Genomic DNA, 23,417 nt, shown 5'->3' on the forward strand with positions numbered 1-23,417 from the left:
ACGAACCCCAAATTCGCATCAACACTCCCGTCTTCCCATTCCGCTCATTTTTGTATGACTGGATGGTGGTAGTGGGGTGTTTTTTTTTTTTCTGTTTTTTTTTTTCTTTAATAAATTGTCCTCAAAAAACTACTGTTCCGCGTGAAAATGTGTCGTTTCCAAAATTAGTTTTGATGTTGAAATCACGGTTTGTGTATTCACACTAGGTTTCAAAAGCAAAATTTTCAAATATTATGAGATTTTAATTTATTCAACAAAATACATACAAGACATACGCCACCTTGTGGCTTTACGTAGCTTTTTGTAACATATATACAGGACTGTCAGAAAATTAGAATATTGTGGTAAATGCAATTAAAAAAAATTACTTTTTTCATGATATTCTAATATATCGAGATAGGATTTTTGAGTTTTCTTACAATGTAAGCCATAATCAGCAATATTAAAATAATAAAAGGCTTGCAATATTTCAGTTGATTTGTAATGAATCCAGAATGTATGACATTTTTGTTTTTGTAATTGCATTACATAAGATAATGAACCTTATCACAATATTGTAATATTCTGAGATAGTTCTGTAGACAGACTCACTCACTCACTCACTTATTTGGGGCAATTTTCTCCAATCAACCTGCCGTATGTTTTTGGACCGTGGGAGGAAACCCACGCAAACATGGGGAGAACATGCAAACGCCACACAGAAAGGTTCCCTTGTTGGAATCGAACCAGGGTCCGTGCTGTGAACCAATCTCTTCATTTAATTTCATAGTCATATTCAAATATAAAATACAAACAAAGGAATAATTTTGTTTAGTACACATTAACTGGGAATGGTGGGCTGATACATGATGGATCCACATTCTTTATTTTTGCCTCTGCTCATCAGATGTCCTCAAACAGGGACTCGGGTTCAGGGAATTTTTCAAGGATGGATACGGCTCCTCGGTGGACGGGGCTGAACTGGCCTGCCGAGAAGGCATGTTTCCATAGACAGGAATTTCTGATGCAGAGGGAAAAATGACAGCATGAAGAATCTGTATAAATAAGTCACGAACAAAACATGAATAAGTACCAGTTATCTAATTAATCCGTTTCTGATTCCTGCAGGTATTGGTTCCAAACTGCATTATTTATACTCAACTCACCCCCCCCCTCCCGCCCCACAGTGAGAGATAACCTTAGATTATAAAGAGATATATTATATATATTATATATTTACTATTACCGCTTCAACAAATAATAATAAGAACAATAAAATTAATAAACTTGGTTACATTTAAACTTGGTTACATTTTAACATTTACATATACAGTGGAAGGGACTGTAAATTTAACTTTCCTCGTAAAAGTCGTAAATGAATTGTGCATTGTCCTTAGTTTTATACATATATGTGTATATATATATATATATATATATATATATGTGTGTGTGTGTGTGTGTGTGTATACACACACACATACATATATGTGTGTGTGTGTGTGTGTGTGTGTGTGTGTGTGTGTATATGTGTATGTGTACATATATGTCTGTATACACACACACACACACACACACACACACACACACACACACACACACACACACACACACATATATATATATACAGGTATATACTTGCGTACGCCTGCAGCAAGTGGTTAAGACTGCAGAAAGGGTCACCAGAACCCCACTGTCTTCTCTGCAGAGCATCTACAACCGCAAAGTCCACAGGAGAGCTGTCTACATCAGCAAGGACCCCCTCCCCCCAACATGGACTGTTCACACTTCCATCCTCCAGCCGGAGGTGCAGGGGTGTGAAATGTAGGACGACACGATTAAAGAACTCGTTCTACCTGACTGCCATCAGACTCTTAAACAGCTGACATTCATTCTTCTTGCACATGTAAAGTCTACTGCCCACTTATATTGCACTCACCCTTGCACCTGTTATCTTTAAACTTTGTGAGTTGCACACCAAGCTGCACTCAAATGTCTTATTGCACTGCCACTGTTCTATTGCACTGTTCATATCTATAATCATATTTATAATGTTATAATAATGTTATCATAATGTTTATACTCTTCCTATCAGCATAAAGCCAAACAAAGTAGCAAAGGAGGAATTTGACAGAAGAGGGAAACATGTTTCTAGATTGTACATGTGACAATAAATGCTTTGAATCGTGAAAAATATATTCAATAGATAGTATCATATTGGTGCATAGACCAACATGTTGTAATTGCTTAGCCTACTCTGATAATGATATGAAAATCAAAAATCATCCGTAAATTAATTTGAATTCACATTCAAATACAAGTTTGAATGTCTAAGTTTATCATCAGAAAGCACTCTTTATGTTTCATGGTGGGAGTTTGTTCTGCATATTTTAAGTTGAAATATAGCTGCTAACCTTGGTTCAAACCTTTTAAAAAATGCGGTTGTCTTACACTGTGGATGATATACATTTATAATTACATCAATTACATGACAGTCACATGTCATTATTTCTAACCACATGCCAGATCTTCCACCGAATGCAGACTCTCCTGATAATCATTATTTACAATTTACAAAATTAAGTTAATGTGTGTCTTTTAACCACTGAGACATGTGATTCACATGTTCAATGATTGTCGTCAAATTGTCGTCAAATCATTATATAACAAAGAAAAATTAGAGAAATACCTCTTTGTTGACTCTGTCTTCTGTTTTTTAAAACACATATTATCAACAAGACTATCAGGATTAAACCTGATACTACCAATATGATCTGCATCCGCCAGCTGTTGAGGACAACCATAGCGATAGACTCAGATGCTGTGGAAAAAAACAAGTTTTGTTTAAAGATAACTGTAATCTCAGAATAATCTCAACAATAATAAATAAAAATGCAAGTGCACGCATGTCAAGGACTGTGCCATAATCTTTTCTGGCACCATTAACAAGCAAGTGCGTGTGAACAAGCTCATGTCAGAGCATTTATCGGAGCTCATAGCTTTACTTGAGCTATGGTAGGAGGACAATGACAGAAATAATACTTGGGGTAATGAAGACTTGCTTAAAATTGAGAATGAGTTTAGATGTTATCAGTTCCCTATATCCAAGGCTCCAAATGTTTTTACACACAAATAGAATTGCAAATTGCCATCTAACTTGTGAATTTATGCATATTTATGCAAATATGAAGTTAATAGCTGATAATTAATGCGCAAAATATATGAAACAAATATTTTTAATACCTGGAAGTTTTGCACTGAATGTAGACACATGAATAATAAAGCAATATTGAAAATGCCACTATTGTCATTTAAGGTGGCTCATTGAGCTCTTCCACAGCTGTAGCTACAAGTAAATTTGGAACGGATTGGTTAAGAGATATTTAAAAATCAGAAAAAGACTGATTTTTTTTACTGTTTATTTTGAAAATTTAAAAGCATTTTCTTTCTTTTTTTTAATTTTAAAACAAACAGCCACAATGAGCTAGACAGTGAATATTAATAGGTTTGAACAATGTCTAGTGGACATATAAATAGACTTTTCTTCATTCTGCAGAAGAAAAGTCATTTTTGTTCATTGTTTTTCCTTGAGAGAAAAAATTAATTTTAAACAAGATTTCTGCATGTTGTCATAGCAAACCCAATCTGATTGTTGTGATATCTTAAAAAATATCAGATTCAAATTATACTTACTTATAACTACTTCCGTTCCACCGCTGTTGATGTATATAAGGTCTGGAATATCCACTTCCACCCTGCAAAAGTACCATCCTCCGTTGCTGGATTTAACATTTGGAAAGATATAGTTCAAAGCTGCCTCTTGGTCTGATTTTTGGTCTACCTTAACCTTTTTTTCAGACCGAGGTATTTTGTCCGAAGACGGTGTAAACCAGGGTCCTGAGGGATTGAAGAACCACATTATCCTATATTGTTCTGCCTTGAAGCTCAAATTGCATTGGAGAGTCAGAGAGGAACCAATGGGAACCTTCACTTTTCCTGGTGTTTCGTTCACAGCCTTGATGACATTATCTGCGCTCACACTTGCTACTGCAGCTTAGATAGATAGATAGATAGATAGATAGATAGATAGATAGATAGATAGATAGATAGATAGATAGATAGATAGATAGATAGATAGATAGATAGATAGATAGATAGATAGATAGATAGAGGCAAACCGTAAAAGTGGAGACATATAATCAGCAAAATGTAACAAACATTTCATTATGATATATTTTTTTAAGTATTTGATATATATTTTATCATGATATGTCATCTGGTGAGAGGCGCTCTTTGTGCTCTAAGGGCGAAGTGCTAACCTCTGCACTACCATTGCGCCATACTATGTTTATATTGTGAGAAATATTAAGCAGATTATTTTCATGTTGATGTTTGTCAAGGTCAATAACTTTTTCAAAGGAGTAGTACTTCATTGAATGATACCTTTATTTAACGCTTTTCTTAGAATGCATTTAGTAATTTTTTTTCAATCTGAGTATAAGCTTATAACAGTAGAAAATAGAGACGTAAGGTAAAAAATATTCCAAAATTATTTTTTGTTGCCACCTGTCTAATTTCACTGTGGACAGCAAAATAAGAATTTCACTGAACAGGGAAACACGTTTCCAGACGTGGATATGAACACCTTCCATCTTGAATCTAATGGACACTGTCTGAGTAAATGCATTTAGCTACGTTCATATAATTGTTTTTAATCCCACAGCAAATTTTTCTATTATCAATGTTTAGTTTTTTTTCAAGCCTAAATAAGCCAAGACTCCTACCTGTCAGTAAAACCAGTGTTGAACATTCTGGAGACATTTTCATTGTATGATATCTGTGAGGATCTTCATCTCAGACTCATCCGGTCTGCTCCTAAGCGTGAGCTAAACCGTAATCTGTGTGTGGGTTAAAAGAGGAGGAGTTTCTCTTTACTGAAGTGAGCTACTTTCACAATGTACGGCTGTGTGATGTATGCACAGAAAAAAATGTGTAGGTTATTCAGCATCTGATAAACTCCTCAGAAGAAGGTTTGCACATATGGTATCCACATTAGGAAATAATTATGCATGAATTATTATGGTCGATAAAACAGGAGTGTGAAACCAATGTGGGTTTTAGGGCACAGGTGTCAAAATATTTAACCTCGCTCTTACAAAAGTGGCATTTTGCTTCCTGTGACACGACACAACAAAGTATCACTGAGGTGAATGAACTTTGTTATCCAGTCTCCAACTGCAAGCTAAAGAGCATTGCCGTAGAGATGCAAGACAGATACAGTAGACTGATGTTTTTATACAAAAACAAATAACAGCAGAGTACCTGTGAAGCATAATGTATTTTCTTGCACACTTTTCTCACTGACAGTTCTTTTCAAAAGCAGCATTGCACTGATAAACTACACCTTATTTGGATAGAATAAACCCTGCATTTCAGTGTAGAAAAGAGCTGTTATCATGCCATTGTTGTCTGTTCATGATAAAGTGAAGACAAAGACACCACAAGCAGACTATGGAGCAGCCAATGGAGATTTTCAGTTGTCCAGGTCAAGGTTAATCCTTATCAAACCTTATCATGACAAAAAATATGCATCTTCTTTGAAATATGATAAGTTCGTTGATACAATATAAAAAAGTGTTTGTGAAGTTCACCATTTTTTTTTCATCAGGTGAACCCATCCATCCAGCCATCCATAATCCACTGCGTCGTTGGGCGAGAAGCGAGGTACACCCTCGTCGCCAGTTGCAGGGCCACATATAGAGACAAAATATTCCCTTCATTCTCTCATTCACACATTTTGATATTTGTCTAATTATTTCATTTAACCTCCTGCATTTTTTGGACTGAAAAACAGAAAACCCACACAGACATGGGGAGAGCTTGCGCATACGAAGGCCCCGAGGGGAGCGTGCAAACACAGAAAGGCCCCCCTGTGGTAATGAAACCAGGGTCCTTTGTGCCATAAGGGCTAACCCCTGTGCCCATGTGTTGATGATAATGATCACATCACCTGCTATATTAAAATACAATTCAAATGAACTTTCCTGTCTTGCGTGCCATGTCTGTAACCAAAACCGACTTCGTTTAGGGTGCTAGTTTCTGACGTTCCGTGAAGGTAGCACAAACAGAAACATCACTACCCATAATCCTCTTTTCGGCGCATGCGCATTACGAACTACGGCCCAAAGGCGTTGGTGCCTGGTGTCCGTCCGAAGATGCGTCGCTCCCCGTCAGCATCAGTACCAGGACCGCTGCGAAAATAAACCGTGAGTGGGTCACCGAGGCAAAAAGTGGAGTATTTTGTGGCTCGGGGGGCGCTGGCGCAGTGAAGCGGCATCATGGGAGACCAGAAGGTGAGCGGGAGCCGGAGGAACAGGTGTTTCTGATGGGGGGCTGCCGTCTCAGGGCGTAGCGTACAAAGGAAGGAGGGGTGGGTTGTGGATGCGACATACACTCCAGCTTAACTTTCTAGTTTTTTAATGAAATATGTGCTCAAGTCGACGTTTGTTGAGACAAACCAGCGTGCTGTCGACGTGTCGGACGAGCGGCCTCGTCGCAGCTCCTCGCCCTCACTGTTCCTCAGAATGAATGGGTTTCTCCGCTGTGGGATAGCTAGCTTGTGGTGAACTGGACAGGGAACCCGTTATCATGTGTGTGTGTGTGTGTGTGTGTGTGTGTGTGTGTGTGTGTGTGTGTGTGTGTGTGTGTGTGTGTGTGTGTCCATTGCTTTGAAATCGTCTGTTCAATGGTTGCCGAGGTGCATGATTAAATTATGAATGCGCATCCTTCCGCCCGTGAAGTGTCCTCACTCCCTGGCACCGAGGCAGGTCCCTTCCAAATCACAAGGACAAATAAAATGATCATTTTGAAAAGGCAGTTCACATCCTAAAAGATTTTCACAGAGGGTTGGATCATCCTGTTGTTGAACCCCATGATGTTCAGTATTTAGTATCCCGTGTGTTCAGTATTGTCTTTGCTGCAGGAATCTCTGCGTAAGATCACCCACACATTGGCCTCCAAAAATGAAGAGATCTCTAACTTTGTCTGCAGTCTCAAACAGAACCTGGAGAACCTGGAGGTAAGATGACACAATGTAGCTGAATAACAGGCACGTGTCCTGGGCAAACCCTCTTGACAATCTTCTTTTGCAACAACAGGCCAACTCCATCCGAGTCCAGGAGGACCTGGAGTCCGAGTTCAACTCCCTCCACACAGCCCTGGATGAGATGAAGGAGAGCATGCTGACACGGATCAAGCAGGAGAGGGCGAGCCGCACATATGAGCTACAGGTAACCGCTGCAGTCTCTGTGACTTTTTGTCTCTTATTATTCACCATTTCTGGTGACAGAGGTTTTGTCTGGGATTGTGGACTTTCTATCATACAAAGTTAGATGCCACCAAATTTTTTCACCGAGCTCTAAGAATAGTCAGTTGCAAAGTATAAGTATCTAATAAAATGACACATTTTGTTTTGACATTTTTGTTTCATGACAACTGTCTTTGACTTTTAGATTTGTCTGGTCTGTCTTTAGTGCTTCATTTTCATTGCTGTTTTTTTATGCCAATATTTGTTTTACCTGTAAATTAGCTGCATCACACTAAATTGCAATTGGTGGGAATTTTGCTGATTTTTATTCTGGAAATACCAAGAAAAAGCAGTCAACTGACCTTTTAACATTGAAGTCAAAATTATGAATGTATGTAAATAAAGTCAGAGAAGATGACAAAGTAAATATCATGTGTTTTCTTTTCACATTGGCATTATGTTATTGTAATTGAAAGGCAGTAGTTTGTAGAGGACCCTGACAGTTGTCGTTTGAAACTAGCTGTAGTAAATCTGTGATTCTGTAAATCTGCTCCTGTCAAACATAACTGATTGTTGAATTCCGCTTTGTGACTGTTCCGACATGAATTCAAAATCGCCACAACCTCAAGGCCAAGCCATGACTGTCAAATGATGCTGTGAACTGCCTTGCTTTTTCTGTAAGCACAACAGTTCCATTATTAGTGAGAAGGGAACGTGAGAGTTGGTATTAGGTTGACTCTTGAGTGCGTGTTTTCCTCAGAGTCAGCTGAGCGCCTGCTCTAAAGCCCTGGAGAGTTCAGAGGAGCTGCTGGAGTTGGCCAACCAGACGCTCTGCTCCTCTGAAACAGATGGTTTCACTCAGGTAACTGACCGCCTCCATCACCACTGCAATGCTAGTGTCCCCCCGCCCCGTTAGCTGCTCACCAGTGAATTTGTTCTCATTGCTGGTCAGTTCCAGTGAGCGAGTTAATCAGTCTCGCCACCAGTCACTGTTTGTTCTAAATGTGACATTACAACATGATCTCAGTTTTCTCTTTGCTCCCTATCTCTTCTCTCCTTTTCTTTTCCCTCTCTGCTTCTCCTCTCCAGGCGGCCAAAGACATTAAAGATAGGTATAGTACTCAGTCATCTACTGCTTCCCTTTTGTCATAGGCAGCTAGAACCAGAGAGCCATCTCATATAATAGCGTGCATGTATTCCGACATGTAGTCACCGCACCCATTTCTTAGACAATACGCACTGTGGAGGCCTTTTGTCGTTTTGTTTCCCACTGTCCTCTTGCCTCTGTACCATCTTGTGTCAGCCCCTTCCTGGATGAATGCTCCCTCTCTAGCTCTGCCTCTGAGTGTGGATCAGGGTGAAGAGTTGAGTAGTAGCAGAAGTCTAGTTAGAGGCCTTTTTCCTGCAAGTGGCGGCATTAGAATCACCTTTCTCAACCTGTTGAGTCAATGGAGTAATAAATTGTGTTTGTTTTTCCGTTCTGTGTGTTTCTGTCTGTCTTTGCGTGTCTCTTTACCTGTAGTGTGACAATGGCTCCAGCCTTTCGCCTTTCCCTGAAGGCTAAAGCCAGTGACAACATGAGTCACTTGATGGTGGATTTCAGCCAGGAGAAGGAAATGTTGCAGGGCCTCAAGTTTCTCCCAGGTCTGCTACAGTACTCACTCAAAGCAACAAATAGGAGCTCAAATTTCAGTTTTTTCAGGATTTTTGTACTGTAGTTTGCTGTCTGCTTATTGAGTCATTTTCTTTGGCTTCTACAGTTGATAGTATATAATGATTAGAAAAAGTTAACTCAAGAAAATATTTTCATTCCCACTTCCTTTCTTATCCTATGGTTTTCTATACCCAAGAGGCAAAGAGATTATCGTCATATGATTTGACCTCTAAAGTGACCAGCCAAACAGCATTAAGGAGTTTAACAACTCACAACAAATACATTATTTTATTTATAATGTTAATATCAAAATCCCCCCAAAATACCCCCTTATTAAAATGTTAATTTCTTGTAAAGGTTTAGAGGTTTAGCATGACATTGAATGTTTTCATTGATCAAAGTGTTTTTCTGTCAATCAGATTTTAAGAGGTTGGCCTGCAGCCATGATTTGTGAAATCACAAATATTGTAAAATTTCTTCTTTCTCAATATTTAGGAGATACAAGTTTGAGTGGGCACAAAGTTTGACAATAAACTTTATCATAAAGCAGTTCCTGTAACAAATGAAATGAATCACATAATTTGACCATTTCTGTTGTGGAGAGACGCATGTTAGTGCATGTTTAGTAAAGATATTAGTGTGAAACAAAAATTGAAAAGTCTTAGTTTCTCTCACTGTGTACATTTCTAACTGTGAATTTATTTATTGGAATTTACTTTTGGTTACCCTGTTCTTCAATCATCACTGTAATATTTACAAATTCCATTGAAAGGGGATGCAATAAATTCAATTTCAACTGAAACCACAAGCACGTTCACTCAAAGACTTGATGAAGAACAGTCTGCATGTTGCATCAATGCGGATGACTCACATTTGAGGTTTTCTGTGTCTGATTTGAAGACTGCATATAGTGTGAAATAGGACACTGCAGGTTAGGAAACCACAAGCAATCATGCCCCAACTCTGCAGCTGTTACAACCCTTTAAAGTCACTGATGTGATTTGACAGTTCAGATGTACTTCAAATGTACAAATGTAAGTTTCGTAACTGCTTGCATTTGCAAAAAGGTTAGCTTTCCACGGCCACCCTAAAACTAAAAAAAAGAATACACACACACACACACACACACACACACACACACACACACACACACACACACACGTGTGTGTGAACATGATGTTGGTAGTTATCAAAAAAATACTTATTTCAAAACTAGCTACTTAAGAACTGAAAATTCCAAAAAGTTGCAAATTAACAAGGATATACTTATAATTATTAATAATAAAAAAAATGACAAATTCTCTTTTTAAAGTACTATGAACCAGATGTCAGCAGAAGGATACCAAAAAATTACCTGCAAATTCCTGGAAAAATTGAAAATATGCCTTAAACGTGGTGTCTGTCATTGTTAGTGACAATGTTTAGGAATCGATCTTAAAAAAAGACACATGTCTTGAGCTTAGCTGAGTGTTTACCTGCCAGTATGTGGTGAAGCTCTTCTGCCTCCAAATCGCAAAAACATCAGACAAATCATGAAACCTTCATTGGCATTTTTCTTGAAGACAAACCAGAAATAATTGTCATATTGTCAGTCCCAATTTTAAAAATGAAATCATTATTAATGCTCACAGTTGTAAAAGACTGTAACTGCCTTTTTTTCAGTCCCTGCCACGCCGGAGATCCAGGTGTCAGAGTGTCAGGTGTGCGACAACACAGTAACTGTCATTTGGACCTTACCGGAGCCAGACAGTAAAATAGACCACTACATCCTGGAACATCGCCGTACAAACCACGAAGGTCCCCCGCGCATCAGAGAGGACTACCCTTGGATGGTGGTCGAGGGGATACGAGAGCTGGAGCACACACTCTCTGGTCAGCACAGAGTTCAGATAGAGTATTATGTATTTATTGAATTAAGACGAACCACTAAAGATTGTATGTTGTTTTTTTTTTTAATCCTTAGGTCTGCGCTTTGACACCCGCTACATAACATTCAGGGTGAGGGCCTGCAACAAGGCTGTAGCAGGAGAATTCTCTGAGCCTGTCACCCTGGAAACCCACGGTGAGGTTATTTTACTGGGGGGGGTAACTTTATGTTATGTTAACTTAACTTCACGATGCATTAAAAGTCAATTTTCACAGGAATGTGAATATATTCTGCTTTTGCTTTCACAGCCTTTAACTTCAAACTGGATGCTGCCTCGGCCCACCAGAACCTGAAAATAGAAGACCTGAGTGTGGAGTGGGACAGCAGTGGAGGGAAAATGCAGGACATCCGTAAAGAGAAGACCCGCACCAGCTCTCCAATGAACTCCCCAGCGAGGTTTGTGTTTTAGGTTTATGCAGGTTGTAGCGTCTTTCAACCCTGAATTACTAACAGTCACCTGAAAAAACAAATGAAATCATGTGCAATCGGGGTATCATTCGATGATTCTGATATTGAATCAAGAATCCCAGACCTGAAAACTATTTCTGTTTTCAACCATGAATATTTGAAATGTGTGTATGTGTGCGGGGGTTCATTTGCACCCCTTTTGATTCTGATTCTACAGTCATGGCCAAAAGTTTTGAGAATGACGCTTTCACAAAGTCTGTACCTTCAGGGTTTTTAGGCGTTTGCCAGATGTTTCTATGGTTGTGTCATTCTCAAACTTTTGGCCTTGACTGTTTGCTCATGTGAAACACTAGATGAATTGTTTTGTTCTGTTGTTTGACATGATTATTAATAACTTTGCTTGTTGTAAGGATCTAAATCATTTTAAAAATAATGTCATTGTGGTTCTTATTATTTCAGTATCATTCTCAACAGAAATATGCAAGAAGATTTTGACATTTAATTTTGCCTGTTGATGCAATCTAAAAGAAGTGTTATTTGCTTAGTGTTGCTGAGGATTGCTTTGAAAAGTTGAAGATCAATTTTTATTTATTTATTTATTTATTTGTTTATTTGTTTTTTACACCATAGTCATGAGTTGACAGTTGTTGAAACCTTTACAAATTACTGAGGTCAAACACTTATTATGTTCAGTCCCTAAGTTCTAACATTCTTCTCTTTCCTGCATTATACAAACTGTTTTATTGTACACACACTCCCTTTTCCTTTGTATTTGAGATGTACTTCAAACAGAGATGTGAAAATAGTTGAAAAGCAAGATAGGTCTACAGAATATGGTACCATAATATAGAAATGGAAGTAAGACTGTGTTCTCAAGGTTCTCATGTGTAATCAGGGGAGCGCTGATGTCACCGAAAAGAGCGCCAACCTCCCGGCCAGGCAGAGACAGGTTTACAGCCGAGTCCTACACTGTGTTGGGTAAGAATAGAAACAAAAATGCAGCTAAAACTCACTTAGTTCTGGTTCAGTGAGATAAGGTCAGCCTTGCAGTTAAAATGTTGCTTTACAACAGAAGTTTATCTTTAAACAGACTCATGTGAAAACGACCATGACCAGAATGTCATCAGTTGTCTGATTGTAGAGTAAATGAGTAACATGGAATTTGATAACCACTTCTTACAAACTGCAGATAATATTTATTTACATGAACCACAGATATTGAGTTATTCATGTTTTCCAGGATATGCTCCCTTTAAAGTCATGCTTATATTCTCTATATGCGTGTCATCATAACCCAGCTGATACCATGATTGATGCTGGACAGCAGTACTGGGAGGTGCGCTTTGACAAGGAGAGCAAGGCCTTCGCCGTGGGCGTGGCCCTGAGGAACCTCGGCCGATTCGACCAGCTGGGGAAAAGCGGTGCTTCCTGGTGTATCCATCTGAACAACTGGCTCCAGCAGAGCCTAACAGCTAAGCACAACAACAAGGCTCGAACGCTGGACTGTCCCATCCCGAGCAGTATAGGGGTCTACTGCAACTATGACGAAGGTGAGAGAGATGAGCACAGAGACAATAAAAATGCATGCAAGAACTCCAGATATTTGGCATCTGCTGCGAAAGATCAAGTTACGCTTTTACCTTTTGAAACAGTACACTTCTCTTCATGAAATTCACCTTATCTGTGCCACTGACATCCATGAAACGGCATTATTTATGACCGAACTTCTCATTAATGGCACAAACAGATTTAACTCAGTAATGACTTGAAAACGTCCATAGAATTCATTTTTGGATGTACTCGGTAAAATTATGTATAGCAATCAAACACTCAGCATCACAGCTCAACATATCAACCAGTCTTTGACAAATCATCCCAAAAAGTGATTCTGTTTATTTGTCAATAGATAACGCAACACTGTTTATTACAAGTGACTGAATTTCCTCTTTCATCCACCCCAGGTGTACTGTCTTTCTTAAATGCCAAAACAAAGCAGTTGATGCACACCTTCAAAACCAAGTTCCAGCAGCCAGTCACACCGGCATTCATGGTAAGAACTGTCCAACAGCACTGCTGTTCTTTGCTTCCTCTGTCTCTAAATGATCCCCCACCCTGCAGGTCTGGAATGGCAGTTTCTCTATAGTGACCGGCCTGCAGGTCCCCAGTGTGGTGCAAAGTGGCCAGAGGAGGAACAGCGGCACCAGCAGCTCCAATGCCAGCCTCACCTAGACCTACCCTGTCTGCCAGCTGGGTAGCTTTAGCTGCCCCGCGACCGAGGTCAAAGTTATATAATGGAAGAGTTTGATCACTCGAGGGTAACAGAACATCGACAGTATAATGCATGACACCAATCTGTGTTTTCATGGGTAATTTGTTCTCGCAGAGACAGAATCTTTCAGAATTGTGACTCTGGCCGTTGGGATGCTTTGGACACATTAGGTTTAGTCTTACTAGATTTGTTTCTCTCCACACCCATATTTAGCACCTTCCCGCTGCTGCTAGAGCAATGACTTAGCGCTGGACGCTGCCCTTCCTCTGCCACACCAGAAACTGTCTGCCACACTGTCATGCAGCTGCCGGTGAAGGGTCAAGCCCTGTCACATCTGCTCTCTCACTGTGCCTTCCTTCTCATTTCTTAACTGATATATCAAATAACAGCAAGTAATTTCATCCCTATTTCACTCCAATGTCAATTACTGTGTTAGTGAATATAACTGGGCTATAATGCAGTTTTGTGGTAATTCTTTCCTGAAACGGGGTTCCCACACTTCATAAAAAAAATCTTGTAATAAAACAGAAACATTCAACCTTAAACAACACATTTCCAGAAAATGTGTTGATTATTCTATATTAAAGTCAACCTACAACTTGGGATGACTTAGGATGATCAAAAACAGGTAGAAATTAGTTTAAAATTAGGTGGAAATTTCCTCAAGAATTGGTTTAAAGCACATGTTTTATATGAATATATCAAATGTTAAATCAATAGTAATTAGCTACAAGAACCAACTGAAATATGGGGAAGATTCCCAAAGATGAACCTAGCAAAAGAAAAAAGAAAAAACAATCCAAAAGTGTTAAAAGAATATATTAGTGTCTGTCACACAAACTACATTGTTGCCTAAATTGCTCAAGAAAGCAGTGTATAGCAGTGTCTAGTGTTTGGAAACCATGCGAGCTGCCACGTCTGTACAAACGATAACCTGCTGTTAAAAATGCCTCTCAATAGAATGTAGTTCATCATTGAATCAGGAATTTTTAAAACTATTTTTCAGCGCCTACTGCATTATGTTGAATGAGTCAAGACCTTAGTAGATTAGAGGTGCGGAGTTTGATTTGTTTGCCATTGAATGACACATTAAATAAATCAGTAATCACTACATTTCACTGGGCAGGCAATTTCTGCGCTTTAAAACTGGGGTTTATACCGACTTGCGTCTCGGTTAGTGCTTATTATCATCCAGTCCCTGGATAGGAAGGGGGGCAACTAGTAAAAAGCTTAAAAGTTTGGATTCTTGATTTTGGAATTCTGTGTCGTACATGTTCTCTTCACCTAATGGCACCAAAATCCTTGTATGAACTTGTATGCATTTTTACCCTCCTTGCCACTTTATTTTTTGAAGAGAGAGTGCAGTGGCTTAGCTAACATGCTACAGCCCGACTATAATCCTTAGCTAGCCATAAGCCTCACCAAATATATATTTATTTCATGAGGTTTTTAACTGGGTTAGGTGACCATCTGGATTAAAACCAGAAGTAATCAACTCTGGAAACCTGTGAAATGAAGTTCTTACCTGTGCACACTGCAAACTATCACTTGCTTCTTTGTCATATTACACATGGATATTCCATTTTGCCACGCTCCCTTTGTATGTGTATCTTCAATACCTGTAGCCTGCAATGCTATAAAGAAGCATCTAGCTGAGCATACTGTTAACATTTATCTCACATTCTGACAGCGTCACAATTTATTGTACATAGTTTAATTTTTCAACCATGATGTATCAGACCATGAGGTAATAAAGGAGTGAGAGCACCTTGTTTCTGGATGCCTGTTTGAACAAGGAGCAAGCAAATAGACAATGTTGTGTGTGCGTGTGCGCACGCACACACACACAGATTCACTTTTGACGATGTGCTTATTGGCAAGTGACATCTGTCTCGAGTGATGTAAAGCAAGCATGTAATTTGACCTCAAAACACACTGGTATAGTATTTACAGTTCCTTCAAATACACAAGGACAAAATACCTGCTCACCACAACCTTCCCTTAAGGTCATAGGGCTGTTAACATATTTCAGAAATAAATCACGAACCTAAAATAACCATTCACTTCACCACTTCACTTTTGAAAACAGGGCTTTATATTATTTATGTTGGAAATAACTGAATTTTCAAATAAAACGGACAAGTATTTATAACTTGAAATGCACTTCTCCGGTATATTCTCACACACACACACACACACACACACACACACACACACACACACACACACACACACACACACACACACACAATAAAAATAGCTGGCTAAAAAATGTAATAAACTTCAAGAGAAAAAAACCAATGATACAAAACTTAGTGTTTTTAAAAGTGTACAAGAGATGCGTAGTGATGACAGTATTTGTAATTGTAGATGTACATCCTTTGCAGGAGGTCAGTTACTGTCTAACAAAGGTGAATCAGTGGAGAATCAATAAATCCTTACAGGGCTTTCACTGCTGGGAGACACTGGGTGAAGAATAAGAAGATCATCCTTGCTCATGTTTCTTCACTTTACTGGGACAGGTATTTCACAGAAGTCTTAGGGAGGTTCCCCCTTCAGAGGTCAGTCAAGACCCCTGACCTGTTTTTCAAACTTAAGTTTGAGCTCCGATATTGCTGTAGGGAGAGGTAATGCAATGACATGAAAACAAAAAAATGGGGAAAGATGTCTGGGGATTGAAACCACGGACATGGACTTACTCTGTCCCATTGGGTCGTTGTGGTTCTGCACGTTTGTTTCTCTGTTTGAGGAAGCAAACGAGGAGGGAACTGTGGAAACTGTCTTTCGTGGAGCAGGTACTGGAGGCATCATAGCTTTACTGGGAGGTTTATTATCAGGTTTTGCTGAGGTAAACAAACAAAAACAAAATGAATATTCAAACACAGCATCCAGTTTGACTATATTGTAGCGTTTTAGTCAGGAAAAAACACCCGGTTGGCAGTAAAACATCTGTTTAATAAGCAATAGCTATTGTTGGCCACAGCCACGCCACACAAGCCTGCAATACAACTCTGTTCCCGCCAATTCCAGGTAAAAACAGAATTCCTTGCACCGTAAACAACACCCACAAAATTCCCAGCAATCACAAAATCACACAGAAAACAAGCATCACATAAACCCCAACATTTGTGACTCGCTACACTATGCACATATGTTTGATAAAAACATGACAGCAGAATGCTTTAATTTTTGTTCTTCTGTATGTTCTTTTAAACCACATTACAAGTGGTTTAAAAGAAAAGCTACACCGGTTAATCTTTGCAGGCAGCACAGCAAACAGCAAGAACCAATCACAGTAAATGATGTGACCAGAGGCAGAAAATAAGACACTCACGCATGTCACAGTTCAGATACAAGTCCTCCTCAGCTGGTGAAGGAGCTGGTATCCTTGGAGCTACTGTGAAAAAGAAGAAAGAAAAAAAACAAAAAAAAAAAAACAAGCATAAAGCATTGACCTTGTTTATTGACTTTCAGTTGAGTTGTATTTTTTCAAGGCTTCGATAATCAACAGCTGTTTACGTTTTAAGTCCTTCATTTCATTTTAAGTATGGTTTTAATTGATGTTCTTTATTGTGTGTCTTGACTCAGAGGGACTCTTCTATTATAGGGTATCAACTAGGCCCGGTGTTGATAGAGGTTTTGTGTGTTTTATATAATCCTAAATTACCATGGGTATATAGGGGCAGAAAATATGGTTTAGTGAAAATCAATATATTAAATCATAATCAGTGACCGTCAGGTGTGATCAAAACATCTATTTGGTAAGAGATGAGCTAACTTTACTGTCAATTCAATAAGATAAAGGTGTTTTCATTGAAATGACCTGAAATGATTTATTTAAAAAAAATAAACCAGAAACCTCTAATTACTTTAATCTTATTTCATATAGCAAAAAGGGGATCAGTAGTTCGCATGATAGTCTATGATTTACAGAAAGTTCATATCTGACATGAAGTCAAACTGTTTTTCAATTTTCAGGTACCTTATCTAACATGAGTAAACAAGTCTGACAAATAATGCAAATATTTGAGAGTGTGTGTTTCTCTGTGTCTTTATTTATGGAAACAGTACCTCTTTTGGGAGGTACACTTGGTGGCACAGAACTTGACGACGCTTCCTGGATACTTTTCTCTCCATTTTCATGATCGGACAAAATAAAAGCTGAATATAAAACAAATGTAATTACACAAGATGTCATAAAATGGAACTAAGCTAAATATTCAAACTAGAAAGTCGAAAGAGTTTATACACTTGTATGTCTAAACTATTAACTGAAAGAGTTAGGTTATGATGGTGCAGGAGGAGAGGCTGGCTGAGAATGAGTGTTTAACCCATGCATTTGCTGTTCAGATGCATCACTAAAAGATGAGTTAACGGTCGAGACACAAAAAGAGAAAATAAGGAAGGTTCTGTGAAATAGTTTTCTTACGTACAAATGTTTTTTTCATATTGTTCCTCAAAGGTGAGTGGGACCAGAACTCCATCTGTTCTTTCTACCAAATAGTCAATCACATCATGAAGGGTGGCACAGCGGACCTGCAAAAATAAAGAGAAAAATGTAGAAGAGAAGAGAAAACTATAGACTGACTATGAAATTACCCACTCAGAATGTACTTTTGAACAGTGAAACAACATTACATTAAAACTAAAAGGTAACTATTAAAGAAAAAAAAAATGCTTTGCCAAAGTATTTATGGGCGTATGTCAAGTTCTTCATACCAATTTAAGGTTAATTTTTCTAATATATAAAATGCTGGACAGTATACATAATTACTCGATTGAGGAAAAACAGATCGTTATTCACTTCCTCCTTGTTTCGGTTCTGAATTGAAAAAAAACAAAAAACACACCCATATCTAAAACAAATTCAATTGGTCATTTCAAAGACAAAACAAAGCAGTTTACTACCATGCCACATCGGTTGACAACAGCACACACTTACGGGATTCTCCACATCAATGGCGTAGCCCCCTTCCTGTTTGGGACTCACACGGTAATGTTTGAAGATGGAGCTAACAGAGGGGAAGGAGGAAACAGAGTAACAAATGTCAGGGTTCAGTGCAGGTAACACGTAAGACAGGCTGCACAGTTATAATACTTCCCAAAGACGTGCAGTGAAGCACATAAAACACTGAGAGACAATCTACTTTGCCAAATGACATATTTTAACTTTTATATTTGTGCATTTTACTTTTATTCAAGTAAAGTTTGGAAGACAAGGATTTTACTTGTGGTATAAAGTTCCAGCGCAGCACTTCTGCACTTTCTGAAATAAAGGAACTAAATGCTTGAGACACTTCGATGAAAATCACACAACTGATTTAAAAATCTGTTCAATGAGTTGTCAATAATTATTGATCAAATGTGCAGTATTTTTCTTCACTTATATTGTTCCCTTTTAAAACACATTTTCTTCGGTTTTGGGGGACAGCGTAAAGTCCGTCCAGCCAAACAACTCAAATCCAAGTTAAGTAAGGAATCAGTGGTGTCTAAGTTGAGTTACAAGTTTGTTCATCAGAACTGTGCGACAGCATTAAGGCAGTGTGTTGAATGGGTAGCGATTTGCCTTTGGATTGTCTTTGATAACATCTAGAACAAAAATTCCAGACGAAGCAGCGATGAATTGTTAAATGATCACTTAATTCCACTGTGTTTTTGTGTGAGGCAGCAAAAAAAAAAGTGTGTGATATGCATATCAGTAAGTATAAGCATGTACCCGTTCAGGTCCTGCCTGGTGCTGATGGCAAAAGTATCTTTATCTCTCCCAGGTCGCAGCAGCAGGTTTCCATTCTTGAATTCTCTGCTTAGCAGCAGTTCTGCCTCCAGGCGAGACACTCTGTGGTAACACCTGAAGGGTAGCAGCAGCCAACACAGAGATGAGACACACGGAAAAAGAACAAAGAAAAACTACAATCATCGAAACTGGGCAGGTTTGTGAGTCAGTGTTCAAGTGCCAAAATTATTTATAGCTTTTAAGCAGAGCCATCAGTTACGTTGTTTCTTTTCGTGTTTCCAATATCAATGCCTCAATCAGTAACTAGACATCAATACCTAAAGCCTGATGGATACAAACCTCATTCTTTGGGCATAAAAAAAAAAAAAAAAAAATGAATACTTTATTGAGCTGAATTTATGTCATCTTAGTTGAGCTAACCTTACCACATGTCATATTAAATGGTCCTCAGAAAATATCTATCTGAAAAATGTTTGAAGGACATTATGTACATTCTTGATGGAGAATTTATGGAAATGTTAAATAAAATAATTATTAGTAAAACTCAATGTTAAAAAAAAGATGATCGACGTTAAATTCGAAAGACAGTGAAGATTGGCTCCACACAATAAGTATATTTTAAACTTCTTTTCAAATGTGTTCCTTTTTTTCCACATCATGGTTTTGTGTTGTTGTTTTTTTTTGTAACAATTTGTTATTACCATGATCTTTCAGCAGTTCCCTTCAGGGGTTGCCACAGCAAATCATCTGCCTCCATCTAACACTTTCTTCTGCATCCTCTTCTCTCACACCTACTAACTTCGTGTCCTCTTTAACTCAATCCCTCGATCCCTGGCTTTCCTCTAGGCCTTCAGCCGGACAGTTCCGGCCTCAGCATCCTTCGACTAATATTCACTATCCCTCTGTACATGTCCGAACCACACTCTGACTTTGACTCCAAAACATCTAACATATGCTGTTCCTCTGGATTCATTCCTGATCCTATCTATCCTCTTTACTCCCAAAGAGAATCCCCATATGTGAAGTAGATGTTCTGGTTATGTTTTCCACAAGAAATCAATACTCACACTGGCATGTCTGTCTGGACAATAGACAGAGGAGCTGATCTGATGAGAAAAGGCAGAGATGGCTGACTTTTTTTCACTCTCTCCCTTTCCTTCTCTACTGCTTCTTTCATCATTTGCATCTGGCCTGGCAGCAGGTTTAGAGTGGTAGGTACTGACAGCTAAGGAGGCACAAACAACATAAAGATGCAGACGTCAGCATTTGGCTGATATCAATAAAAGGTGCTGACCTGTCAAACTCAAATTGTTGATACGTTCGATGATTAATGCACATTAAACATTCAACAACATAAGCTTTAAGTGAGTGGGGGTGACTGGATGCAAACGGACCTCAACCACAGATGTAATGAAGCCCTTCCATAGCTCTCGAGCTTGAGCATTAGGAGCCTGGAGAGAAAATGTAGAGTAGGAAAAAAAAATAGATTCAATATTTTTTATTTATGTTGATCTTATATAAATGAATAATTCCTTGTCATAACCCTAACTGTGAATTTGATAATGTCATCCTTCATCTGGAGAGTCAGCCTGGCCGCCTCTGATTTTGAATCTTCGCTGCTGTCATCGGTTATTGAAATCAGTCCGTTGAGATCCAACTTCTCGATGTACTGGTGAAATAACACACACCGATAAAAGGAACTGGAACCAAGGTGCAAACTCTTATCAAATTATCAGCATTTTTTCTCCCTAACTCTTTCCGCTGTCGTCATGATCAAACACAATTCCCGGATCAGACAACTTACATCGGTGTTTCTTTTGTCATTGAAGAAGAAGATTGTGTTTCCGCAGAGGCACGTCCAAAGTTTCAGGGGGTCCTGTTCAAATGCAAACAGATAGGGGAGGATACACCTCAAATACATAATAAATCACACAACAGATTCCAGCTTCCATTTTTAAAGACAAGATTAAAAAAGGATAACAAATGAAGCCAAATTTCACAACAGGAAGTGAATAGAAAAGCAGGCAACATTTATGGATTAGATATGATGAGTCAAACGTTCTGTAGCTGGGGCCCAATAGAAACTCAGTTTACAGAGCCAATACCAGGAAATGTATGACAAAATTAAGGTTGGTATTTGTTGTCCTTTTGTAAATACTTTCAACACAACGTAGCGTTGAATAATGTGCAACAACCAGCCACGCTGAACCTCAGTTACATGACTTTACATGCTCTATTGTAATTGAAAATGTTAAATTGGATTGGCAATAAAGTCAAACGGTAGACTTCAAACCACCAAAACAATAAACGTCTCGCTCGCCCTAACTCATAATGACCCTGTAATTGTGATACAGGGGAAGTCCTCGAGTATACCCCTCAGACTGTGATTTGATTTTCCTACAAGCTTTAAACAAATATTCGCACAGCAAGGGATTGGCAGAAGTGCACACAGAAAGCCTGCCCTTCAAGTTTGTGTCATTGGCAGTTCTGGATTCTCTGAATGTCAAGCAGAAAAGAAGTCAGACAAGTTGGAGATGCACAATGTCAAGTATCTGAAGCTAGAGAGTGCACAACTCTGTTGGTTTGCAACAAGCCAGCTGATGTGGGAACAAGCAAGGAGAACACTAACGTTTGGGTCCATCACTTTATACCTGGCTACAAGGCTAAGGACCTTTTACATAAGCTGATAATTTCCAATTCAAGCCTCTTTTTTTCCTCCTTTCCACAGCATTTCAAGAGGAAATGTATGTTATTGTATTTGCCCCAACTCTAAATTTGTAGGACATTTCTTAAGATGTCTAAGTCGGCTTAAGGATCTCTTTGATCACAAAGCAGTCGAGAACTTCTTCTGAGCAAATGAACAAGAAAGCCTTTAGAGATATAGAAAGCACAAAATTCAAATATTCCAGACAGAGATCTTTCATTTTAAAAGGGATGCCCAGTATAGTATTGCAACTTTGAACACACACATACACACACATACACACACACCTCTTTCCGCGCGCGCTGTGTCTTGTTGACAGTTTGTTTGTTTGTGACTGCTCTGAGGATAAGTTCTGTCAAAACACAATTCTGAGTTTTTGTCTTTAATTTCAGGATGCATTTTTTGGTGTCTCCCTCTTTGAACAGGTAGCAGGGTGAAATCAAGAGATAGTAACAGGGAGATGCTTATTGTGCAATTACTTGTCACAATATTTTGTGACGTTCTCTCTCTCTCTCTCTCTCTCTCTCTCTCTCTCTCTCTCTCTCTCTCTCTCTCTCTCTCTCTCTCTCTCTCTCTCTCTCTCTCTCTCACACACACACACACACACACACACACACACACACACACACACACACACACACACACACACACACACACACACACACACACACAGGTACATCTAAGAAGCCACTAAACTTTGTCAGAACCAAATCTATTTCACGCACTATATAAAACTATTGTCTGCTATTTCCCCTTTAATTTAGGTGTGATTCATTTTAATCCAGGCTTTTCTTTCTGTCACACATGAGTAGAAGCTCGATCATCCCTACCTTGTCGTTCACAGAGCTCTTCTCGAGGTATCCTTCATAGTAACAGTGGGGTAGCTGGCTCCTCTGCCTCACCGGTCTCCTCGCCATCGTCTTAGGAGTCTGAAACCTTCACGGAATTCAACACCTGTTTGTAAGTTGTACGACCGCCCACTCCGCTCCAGGAAGTAATGATTCCATTCCCCCTCATTCAATTTTAAGTGGCTTGTCGAACAAAGTTGTTTTATTTATGAACTTATTCGAGTATTTATCAGTTATATGATTTCTTAATAATATATGTATATATATATATTTTTTTTTTTTAAAAGTCACTTCGCTGCACGGAGAAGTACTCGTTAAGCCTAAAACCAAGGGAGTGACGATGACGTCATGGCTGTGTGGATGTCGTCGAGCCGGCCTGTGACGCACAGTGACGCACAATGACAAACCAATAACATCCCACCGCAGTGGTGTTTAGGAAACCCGGATTGAATAACGTCTATTTTGATTCGCAGAAATATTATATTCCAGATGAAAATGTAACATTTCAGTGATCCCATCAGTCAGGTGCTTTCAAAATAGCCTGGTTGTTTGTTTTTTTTAACGAAACATAACTATTGGAATTTAGATGCA

The 23,417-nt window shown here is 38.8% G+C and overlaps 3 protein-coding genes across 5 annotated transcripts; 1 reads left to right on the forward strand and 2 right to left on the reverse strand.

The window, feature by feature from the left end:
• Positions 1-271: 271 nt before the first annotated feature.
• Positions 272-4,930, reverse strand: LOC147225725 (uncharacterized). Of its 2 annotated transcripts, XM_086162185.1 has the most exons (4): positions 4,761-4,930; positions 3,670-4,029; positions 2,666-2,797; positions 272-1,000 (listed from the first exon to the last, which is right to left on the reverse strand). In XM_086162185.1, exons 1-4 carry the CDS (start codon positions 4,801-4,803, stop codon positions 864-866), a joined length of 672 nt encoding a protein of 223 aa, XP_086018311.1. In that variant the 5' UTR covers positions 4,804-4,930; the 3' UTR covers positions 272-863. The 2 variants fall into 2 exon arrangements, with proteins under 2 accessions (XP_086018311.1, XP_086018312.1); XM_086162186.1 differs by lacking the exon at positions 2,666-2,797.
• A 1,229-nt stretch (positions 4,931-6,159) lies between these two features.
• On the forward strand, positions 6,160-15,307 carry fsd1 (fibronectin type III and SPRY domain containing 1). Its single transcript, XM_086161867.1, has 13 exons — positions 6,160-6,329; positions 6,959-7,054; positions 7,134-7,265; positions 8,043-8,144; positions 8,372-8,394; positions 8,805-8,926; positions 10,599-10,808; positions 10,900-10,998; positions 11,112-11,259; positions 12,167-12,249; positions 12,570-12,821; positions 13,233-13,321; positions 13,390-15,307. Exons 1-13 carry the CDS (start codon positions 6,315-6,317, stop codon positions 13,498-13,500), a joined length of 1,482 nt encoding a protein of 493 aa, XP_086017993.1. The 5' UTR covers positions 6,160-6,314; the 3' UTR covers positions 13,501-15,307.
• Positions 14,750-23,141, reverse strand: LOC147225727 (signal-transducing adaptor protein 2-like). 2 transcript variants are annotated; one of them, XM_086161868.1, is made up of 12 exons: positions 22,809-23,141; positions 21,079-21,150; positions 20,824-20,943; positions 20,669-20,725; positions 20,342-20,499; positions 19,257-19,388; positions 18,483-18,552; positions 17,974-18,076; positions 17,612-17,701; positions 16,875-16,937; positions 16,240-16,383; positions 14,750-16,155 (listed from the first exon to the last, which is right to left on the reverse strand). In XM_086161868.1, exons 1-12 carry the CDS (start codon positions 22,893-22,895, stop codon positions 16,103-16,105), a joined length of 1,149 nt encoding a protein of 382 aa, XP_086017994.1. In that variant the 5' UTR covers positions 22,896-23,141; the 3' UTR covers positions 14,750-16,102. The 2 variants fall into 2 exon arrangements, with proteins under 2 accessions (XP_086017994.1, XP_086017995.1); XM_086161869.1 differs by lacking the exon at positions 17,612-17,701.
• Between the last annotated feature and the right edge of the window lie 276 nt (positions 23,142-23,417).

This window comes from Fistularia commersonii, chromosome 16 (assembly GCF_037954325.1).
Source record: "Fistularia commersonii isolate RoL2024-O1a breed Wild chromosome 16, RoL_Fcom_v1.0, whole genome shotgun sequence".
In the NCBI taxonomy this organism is placed as follows: domain Eukaryota; kingdom Metazoa; phylum Chordata; class Actinopteri; order Syngnathiformes; family Fistulariidae; genus Fistularia; species Fistularia commersonii.